The sequence below is a fragment of the Dromiciops gliroides genome, chromosome 1 (genome assembly GCF_019393635.1).
Source record: "Dromiciops gliroides isolate mDroGli1 chromosome 1, mDroGli1.pri, whole genome shotgun sequence".
In the NCBI taxonomy this organism is placed as follows: domain Eukaryota; kingdom Metazoa; phylum Chordata; class Mammalia; order Microbiotheria; family Microbiotheriidae; genus Dromiciops; species Dromiciops gliroides.
Window position 1 is genome coordinate 338,926,465 of NC_057861.1, and position 9,768 is coordinate 338,936,232.

Consider the following 9,768-nt stretch of genomic DNA (forward strand, 5'->3'; position numbering starts at 1 on the left):
CATCCTATGGAATAATATGATAAAGGAACAACTACCTTCATTTTGAAAGTTTTTCATTCCATGTAATTTGGATATTATGAGTATTTGGTATGGCAACTTCTATTTAGATTGTCCTTAAATTTTTATGGATTTCTGCTTATAATGATAAAGGGCAGTATAAAATCAGTTCTAATATTATCATCATGCTGCACTGGCATATAATACAAGCATCTGTATTTTCAATCTTATTTCCTGGGTGCTCATGGTTTACTTATTTTTTAGTGGTCAGGACTACATGTACCAAAGCATTTTCAGCATACAGAGTATTAGTACTTCTAATTTGTTCTTGATACATCTTACATTTTTCTAGTATAAGAACACAAAGGAGCACCACTCTCTCTGTTATTCTCTGGGTCAAGATGTTCATCACAATTCTTCCAATAGAGTCTACCTATGCTGTCTAGTCTATTTCTTATATTCATACTGGCTGGAGTGCTAACCCAGAACTGCTAAAGCCCAACTGGTCAGTGTTTCAGGGTTTCTGAGTTTTTTATTATTAATCATCATTCCATTCTTATCTTTTTTTTTGATGGGATTCAAATAGAAGTAATCATTGGACAAGCTGCCATTCTGCTCTTTATTATTCCTTTATATTTAATATTCTATGGACTAATGCGCAGTTAAATAAGATAAACACAAGGTTTGTTTTTCATTATTAGTATAATTAAAATTGATATTATTATTATTATAAAGCCTAGAAGGAAATCACAGTAATTCTATGTTATGGTTTCTATTCAGATAATGCTTGTGTATGCATTACTACATCAATTTGCTGGGCTCACATAAGAGAAGAGTATCCCAAGACATCACTTTGAATTATCTAACTTCTGTTACAGCCACAAAAGATCATATTAACATATATATGCATCTATATATTGGTGTATGCATCTACATATGTTCTTTTATTCTCTAAGCACCAGTTGATAAGCTGCCTCTTCTAGTGTTTTAAATAGTATCCATAGAATGAATACGCTACATCTATATACATATATAGAATATACTATATATTCTGAAAGGGTTAGTTTCTAATATATAAATATAAATATTCCTTTACTTAGAAAGAAAACCCTGAGTTACTAAATAATGTTTTGAATAGCAAAAACTAGCAAAAGAATGCATCACTATTGTAATATTTAACATCATGGTCTTTTAAAAATATCTAGTAATTCATTAAAACAATGAATAGACAATCACTTACCATTAGATCTTTTACTCGGTTGCTAAGTTGATCAATAAATAGTATGGGCAAATAATGCACTGTTTTTCCTAACTGAACCCTGTAAAATTAAAATAAGGATTTTAATATGAATTTTGGAATATCAAGCCGTCTAAGAAAAAAGTTTAGTCTGACAATCTGAGTTTATACAATGAACTATTTCTGTTTTTAGAAGATAAGCTGTTAGCTTGGAAAACTTGAAATTTATGTGTAAATAAAGATCAATTCTGATCCTTTACCATACAGCTTCTCAAGACAAATGCATTTTCTTAAGTACCTTAATTTTGTTACAGCTAAATGTAAAAGGCAATTCCACCTAGTGTCATCTTTTATAACCATTTACCTATTAAAAGGACAAAATTATGCAATCTTAATACAGGAGGGAGATAGTAATTTAGTAGTTATTAAAAATTCAGTAGAAATAGTAGTCTCACTACACTAATAATTTGATAGAACACAGAAGAAAGAAACTCATACTCTAATAAATAATGTAAACATTCTTCTCCAGAATAATTTCCATGTCATACAGCAAAAATAACCAACTGGAGTTTGTTTCCCTTTTCCTATCCCAGAAATTATGCTAATGACTGAAATAGCCAAAAGGGAAAAAGTGGGAGTAAGCCTGATAAAAGATGGTACCCTTCAGAGTCTGAACTACTTGAGATTTGTCAATACATTTTAAATGATCTATATTCAGATCTGAATTCTAGCTAACTTATTCCCTTTGCACCAGCTCAGAGAATGCAAATTGACTTTAATTACTTGAAGCTATGAGTTCCAAGAAATTTTTATCACCCAGCATTTTGAATTATCTCCATTTCAGTGGTGTCTCCATTACCATGGAGAATCCAAAGCTAACTGAACTGTTAATATTCATTTACTAATTGAATCATCACTTACATCTTCATGTATCTATGAACATCAGCAGGAAGAGAGGCCCCATCAAAGACAAAATCATCCACCATCACATTGAGCGTTAACCTTGATCTCCAGTGAGAAACTGGCTCATCTAGGGCATTTGTTGGTTTCTTTTCAGCTTCAATTTGCTTGTAAATTAAAAACAAAAACCCATGTATTAATCAAAATTAATAATGTACAACCAGGACTTTTCTGCCTCCTTGTTTTCACTAATTTTGTCCCCTCTACTGTCCTTGTCTATTGAAATCTCACCTATTCTTGTTTCAGTTTAAAATCCCCCTCTGTGATCTCTTCAGTCTATTCAGTAGTGTCTTCCTTATCTGAGCTCAGAGTGCGCTGCTCCTCTTACACGTTCTTAAATACTCTAATTTGTACTATAGCTACTGATGAACTTATGTTTTCACCCCTGACAGTTATGAAAAGCTTTACATACATTATCTTATTTAATCTTCATAATAACCCTGTATGGTAGATGCTATTATTATTATTATTATTCCCATTTCACAGATGAAGAAGTAGAGGTAGAGAGGTTAAGTGATTTGCCCAGGGCCACAGTTAAGTAATGAGGCAGGACACAAACTGGCTCCCAGTACTCTGCTCTGCCACTTGACTGCCTCCATGTTCCCTGAGTATAGGAACCTCTCCCCAAACAAGTGGTTGGGAGGCACTTAATAAATATTTTCTGAATAAAAGGAAAAATAGCATATGAAGATTTATGTTCTTATACATTGTCAAAATATAAATGTTTCTATTCTTATATGCCATCAAAAAGAAACAGCTGCATATGTGACCTTTACATTTTGGTAATAAAGCAGATAAATAAAGGCTTCCCACTTGCTATGGGCTCAGTCTGAACATTCCATTCTAGCCCATAACTACCTCACTTGCCTTGGACCCTAATTTATTTTCTCTCACTTCCACTTCACAGCTGAAAGAGGAAGTCATGAGGCAGTCATGAGGCAGTCATGCTTTATGCACACTCGACTTTTCTCGTTCTGAGTTACTAAGATGAGTTCTTGACTGCTCTCAGAAAGGCCTCCTAATTGTTCTTCTCAGGCTCTCAGAGATGCATAAAAGATAGTGCAGGCTTTGATAGTTTCCGGCTTTAACAAATCAGCAACTGAACTAAAAAGAAGATCCTTCCAAAACCAAGTGTTAGAAAGAAAAGGAAATAATTGACAATAAATCTTCATTAAATACAATTCAGAAAAGGAATTAGAATAGAAATACTACAGATGTTGTGAGGGCTAATGAAAAAGGAAAGTTAAAAAAAAACACAACCAACTGTTTACATTGATTGATATAAGATTTAGAAAGAATAGTTTCCAGCATTATTTTATTTACCTTCTAAAATAAAGGGACCTCAATAATTTACAGGTAAGAAGAGGCCTGGCTTTAGAATCAGAGGACCAAATCTTGTTCTCTGCTACTTCCTACTTGTGTGACTTTGGAACACAGTCTCTTGAACTGTAAAATGAGGAAACTGAACTATGTTCTTCCAAGGTTCTCTCCAGCCCCAACTTTCTGTTCCTACTGCATCACTTAGGACATGCATGACCAGAAAGGAAGGTGAGCTGATCAAGATAGCAAGAGTTGAGTTGAGTAAGCAAGAATTCAACTGTTGCACTGGGATCCATGAAAAATTAAAAGACCAACAAGTAGGCTTCCAGGTCATTGGATAAATCCTTTATGTAAGAAAAAGGACAAGAATTATATATGATGAAAAAGTACAGGTGGTTTGCTTTTTACATTGGTAGAGGAAATACTCACACTGATGAGGATCACAGAGCAAGTGAAGTATAAGTAATTGGTCAGTTTCAATTTTTTCTTAATTGAGTGGCCCATCATCTGACTTACTCCATTTAGTAGAACGTTTTGTACAAGTCACTCATCTAAAGGGTTTTCTCCTAGGCAAATGATCTTGTTCTAAAGCTCATCTCATTCTTTAATTTAGTTTCATTCCTTTTCAAGTCTATAATAGTATTAATCAATAAAGAATTAGGTATGACATTAAAGGTAAACAAGGATCCAGATCCTTTTAGTAGCCTTATTGTCCTATTAAATTGTGAAGTTACTAGCTGTGAGAGTATGAACCTAGTTTGGGAAGTATGCAACTAACACCTCAAAATGATTTCTAACAGATGAAAAATGGACTGTAGGGGCTTTTTCAAAAATAATTTCATGAAATCTGGGTGTGCCATGGATTTGGGAAGTCGTTTGGGCAAGCTATTTAAGTTATTATTTACCAATGCGCGGGGGGGGGGGGGGGGGGGGGGGGGGGGCGCTGGTATCTCCTACCATTAAATGTGTCATGAACCTTGCCAATAAATAGTAAAAAATAATAAGTGATGGACACAGGATGAAATCTAGATCTTTCAAACTCCAAGTCTGGTGACTTATCTGCTATGTTATGCTATAATTCCATTACAAATGATTAAATTCAAAACATTTACCTTACTTTCAAAAAGTACAGTATGCCTTAATAATTAAAATTTCTATGCTATCTTACAAGACTTGCCACATCTCTAAACAACCAAGAACAGCAAAACAGAACAGGTTCTATTTTGATTAGTAAACACTAAGCTTACCTGAGTAGCAGATTCTCCTGTGAGAAGATTGATTTCTTCTGGTTTGGGAATCATGTATGTAGTGAGAGGACTGACTATATGAACCTGCTTACCATCATGCCAAGGCAAGATCCCAGCATGGTGAAGAAATATGTAAGCATATAACGTGCCATTATTTCTTGTTTTCTTTGGCACAGATACATTGACTGTCCTAAAGCAAAAATAAAATAAAGATAATAATCACCTGCATAGCATGAATAATAAGAATAGTTTCAAATAACTAATTATAACTTAAAAATAACCAGACACCTGCACATGACTTCACTGAAAGTAGTTCATTTTCATAAGTATTTTTGTAATAATTAGCTTTTTTTTTGGGTGAGGCAGTTGGGGTTAAGTGACTTGCCCAGGGTCACACAGCTAATAAGTGTTAAGTGTCTGAGGCCAGATTTGAACTCAGGTCCACCTGACTCCAGGGCCGGTGCTTTATCCACTGCACCACCTAGCTGCCCCAATAATTTGCATTTTAACAATAAAAACAAGTTATATTTTAATCTTACTTAAAATGTTCATTTCCCAGGGGGCAGCTAGGTGGTGCAGTGAATAGAGCAGCGGCCCTGGAGTCAGGAGTACCTGAGTTCAAATCTGCCTTCAGACATTTAACATGTACTAGCTGTGTGACCCTGGGCAAGTCACTTAACCCCAATTGCCTCACTTAAAAAAAAGTTCATTTCCTAACTACAATTTTGTGATGTATTTACTGGAAAAAATGATTACTACCATTTTATAAATGACATTTTACATATATCATAGATCACACAATCACAAAAAACAGAACTGGAAGGGACTTTACAGGGCCATCTAGTCCAATCGTCTCACTGCAGAAATGAAAAAATTCAGCTACAAATCAGTTAAGTTATATGTCCAAAGTCATACAGGTAGTAAGTGGCAGAGCCTGCATTCAAATTCTGACCCTGCCTCAAAATTCATAGTTCTTTCCACTACATGGGAGGTTAAATAATGTGTGAGTGATCAAAGAGCTAATTAATGTGCTTGAGGAAGGATTTGATCCTAGGTCTCTAAACTCTCAAATCAAGCAATCTGAGTAATCCAAACACTAAGTGATGCTTCATAGAGGCAAGAACTTTAATGTAATCAAAGTCTGAGGAAACACAAGGCTGAGTTCTAAAACCATTCTCTAGCTCTACTTTCTCTTCAATGGGAGTGGAAAACTTTAGGTATCCAATATAGTGCTTCATATATCAAGGACAGTATTTTATTTGAAACAAAAGAAAAATATGTAGGCCTATGACAAGCCACACTTATCTCTGAATCAGACAAATTTTGCCTATGTTATTTTTACAAGTTTAAATTATATAGCAGCTTGTTAAATCATTGTTCTGTAAGTTTTTTAAGGACTACATCATTTTAAAAAATAATTCCAATGCAGTGAACTGTTAAATTTCTACATGCATTAATTTTTATAGCATTAAAATATTCAAACATTCTAATGACTTTAAACAGTAAGTATTTTTTATCTCCAAATAATTCCTATTGTAGTGACAGATACAATGCAAAACACCTCATTATTATTATAAAAAATTAAATCCCCATGCATAGGATTTTTCTACAAGCTTCAAAGAAACAGTGAATTAGGAGTATCTATCTCATAAATTCCTCAAATGCTAGTCTAGAACTTTCTTGATAGGATGATTCCACCAGAAATAAAAAATATGCATCAACTAACAGTACATTTAAAAAATATAGTGTTCTGTTGTCAAAGTTCTGAGTGCTTGCCACAAAAGCAAGCATTTCTGACTGACACTGTGGTGGTGGTGTCATAACCTCACAGTGCTCCTCCTAACTGTAAGATCGTCTGTTGCTGATTTGCATGGGTAAGGAGTGTCTCTTCACTGGGGATTCTTTACACCATGGAAACCATAATTCCAGACCAAAAAAAAAATTTTTTTTATTAGAATTTTATTATACCACAAAAGGAGCATTTTCTGGCCTTAGTTGCCAGTGGTGATTTCCATTTAAAAGCTGTGAATAACAGAAAACAAGATAAATGAGAATCCTAAAAATAATTCCCTTCCTACCTTTAAAATTTGATGACAAGATAGAATTCATTTTGTCTGCCCTTTCAAAAAAATAATTTACTTCACATTTTTAGACTTTTCTCTTAGCCTACATATTCAACCTATTTTCTTATCTCAAGAACCTTTACTTTTAGATAGATATGTCAACAAAACTAAGCAAAGAAAAGACAAAGTCGTCATATTGTGCAAAATATAAACATGTAAACACGGCCAAATAAATTAGTTATTTTCTATTGTAGAAACTATTTTTTGTATGTTGTTCACTACATTGTGATTACTGTACTTTGGGGCTGGAGTGTGGTGATTCTAACTATACATAATGTACTCTGGCATGTTGCTCTAAGGTGATTTCAGAATTTAGGGATATTTTGTTTCTTAAACCAGATAAAATTAAGGCTTTGTTTATAAGACAGAATAAAATGCTATAATTATGATCTTAGCTTTTAAGCAATGTACTTCAACAAGAAAAACACCGTTTCATTAAAAAATTTTAACACTAATATCATACCTTTCAAATTTAGACTCAACATCAAAATCTTCCACATTCAAAACCAGATCTATATTATTCTCAGCACCAAGATTGGACCTTGTAGTGGTATACACACTCAGCTGGCAAGCAATGATGATAAAGGAAAATTAGTGCACAAAGGACCTTTGTTAGAAAATGTACACACGTCCAACAAAGTTTCCCCACTCCACACACACTATTGATACTTTTACAATATGACCAGCTAAAGAGGCTGGCAAAAAGTTTTATCTTTGGAAGTGAAGACATCTTAAACTGCATTATAAAAACAAAGAGAGAAGACACAAGCAATACCTGGGGATAATCTAACATATTTACGAAAGCTACTAATGGAGGAAATGGAGGAAAAGGAATCAAAGATCTTTGCCTTAGTGTAAATAGACACAGTAAATCTTACTTATTTGAAAAAACTAAGAATGGACTCCCAAAGTAACAATTTGTCTTCTCATTCAAAGAAGTAGGTATAGGAGTCAATCTCCCAGTTGGAGCCCTCACTTTGCCTCTAATTGGGATACCAGTTTCATATGTGTGCATATATGACAAACATGCATGCAATAGCTATACCTGTCTACACACAACATGTGTGTTTAGTGCATGCACGCAACACAAGACATGCATGAATGTTACACCTGTTATTTGCAGACCTATAATGCACACATACATATATCTGTCATACATATATATATCCATACATGTTCTTTCTGTTATGTGTGTGCATACACATAATACACAAAATATGCTATACCCGCTGTATATCTCCACATGTATAGGTCTAATGCGGGCACACATTTCATCTAGTGTGTGCATATACACACAGTATATTACATGACCGTGCGTGGTATACATGCTCTAGGTGTATACGTACACGCCTAATGTACACATGCTCTCAGGTGGGGTCGTTAGGAGCTCTTCGGGCAGGGCGACTACACAAGCTCGGAGGGGCTGGGAGAGTGGAGCGTGCAGGGGTTAGGGGCGGGCCGGGGGAGGGGGTTTGGAGGAGGGGCCCTCACCTGCAGCTTGGGCCTCCGCGCCAGGTACGGTTGGATGCAGTTGCTGTTCCCGCTGCACGGCCTGGTGTAGACGATCCCGTACATCACCCAGCAGGTGTGCACCACGTACACCACGAACACCCCGACAATGAGGCTGGTGAAGGAGCTCCGGCTGCTCCACATGGCGCCGGGGCTGCCTCAGGGGGAGATGACACCCAGCACGTGGGCCAAGGGGCAAGCCCGGGGCCACCGGACGGGGGCACGCGCCCTCCCGAGTCCCTCGCGCGCACTCTCAAGGGGGGAGTGGGGGTGGGGGTCGTTCCCTCCCCCAGCTCCGAAGCGGCGCCTCCCCCGCCCCGGGCCTGAGAGGAAGCGTCCGGTAGCCTGGGCTGCTTTCGCCGCCTTCGCGGTTGCTGCCGCCGCCGCCGCCTGCACCCAATCACTGACAGGGCTTCGGGTCTCGCCGTGGGGACACGTAAGGGGGCTGCGCCCAAGGAGGCTCCGTGGCACCTCTCATGTTCCCAGTTCATCCATGGCCAACGGCGGCATCTCTAACCTGTCATTGCGGGATTCGCCGAGCCGGACACCCCGGAGCACTTCCGGGGAGGGAGGCACACTTCTTCCGGAAGGGGCCCCACCCCTCCTTCCGACCCTCGTCGCTGTCCCGCTACCTGCTGGGAAGTGTAGTCTTCTCCAGCTAGATCCCGCTCTCGTCCTTGAGCCCCTGAGGACGTCCTCTCCCTGTCAGCTTCTTGGTCCCTTTCTTCGCCCTTTTCCTCAAGACTCTGGAGGGAGAAATTAAAAGTTCTCTGAGTCCCTTTGAAGAATCACAGGCATATCTAGACCAAACCCAGGGCTTTTGGCAGTAGGTTCCCCCCACACATTTAAAAAAAAATTGTATTTTATTACATATTTCCCAATTTCATAAAATTTTTTTAACAATCAATTTTTTAAAACTTTGAATTCCAAATTCTTTCCTTTCCTCCTACCCCTTGAGAAGACAGCCAATACGATATACATTATACATGTTACTGTTTCGTGGTTTTTTTTTTTATCATATTTGACTCCATTTGGGGTTTTCTTTTCTTTCTTTTTTTAAACTATTTTTTCCTTTTTTATTATTAAAACATAAAAACCCCCAAAACTTCAGATTAAGGAGTTGTCAAAAAAATGTGTTTCAGTCTGTTTTCAGATACCATCAGTTCTTTCTCTGTAGGTGTATTTCAATTTTCAGAAGTCCTTCAGAGTTATATTGGATCATTGCCTTGCTGAAAATAACCACATGCTTCCCAGCAGATCATCTTACACTATTGCCGCTATTCTGTATACAGTACATTCCTCTCTGTCTCAGTTCATGTGGGTCTTTCCAGGTTTTTCTGATAGCATCCTGTTCATCATAACTTTTAGATAGTAC

The 9,768-nt window shown here is 37.2% G+C and overlaps 1 protein-coding gene across 1 annotated transcript in view; it reads right to left on the minus strand.

Moving 5' to 3' along the window:
- The window catches only part of CLPTM1L (CLPTM1 like), a 31,210-nt gene extending 22,259 nt beyond the window's left edge, over window positions 1-8,951 (minus strand). The window contains exons 1-5 of the mRNA XM_043966945.1: window positions 8,376-8,951; window positions 7,348-7,448; window positions 4,762-4,951; window positions 2,156-2,301; window positions 1,238-1,316 (exon numbers count right to left, since the gene is read on the minus strand). Coding sequence (XP_043822880.1) covers window positions 1,238-1,316; window positions 2,156-2,301; window positions 4,762-4,951; window positions 7,348-7,448; window positions 8,376-8,537 — 678 coding nt within the window. The 5' untranslated portion in view covers window positions 8,538-8,951. The remainder of the gene's footprint in view (window positions 1-1,237; window positions 1,317-2,155; window positions 2,302-4,761; window positions 4,952-7,347; window positions 7,449-8,375) is intronic.
- Between the last annotated feature and the right edge of the window lie 817 nt (window positions 8,952-9,768).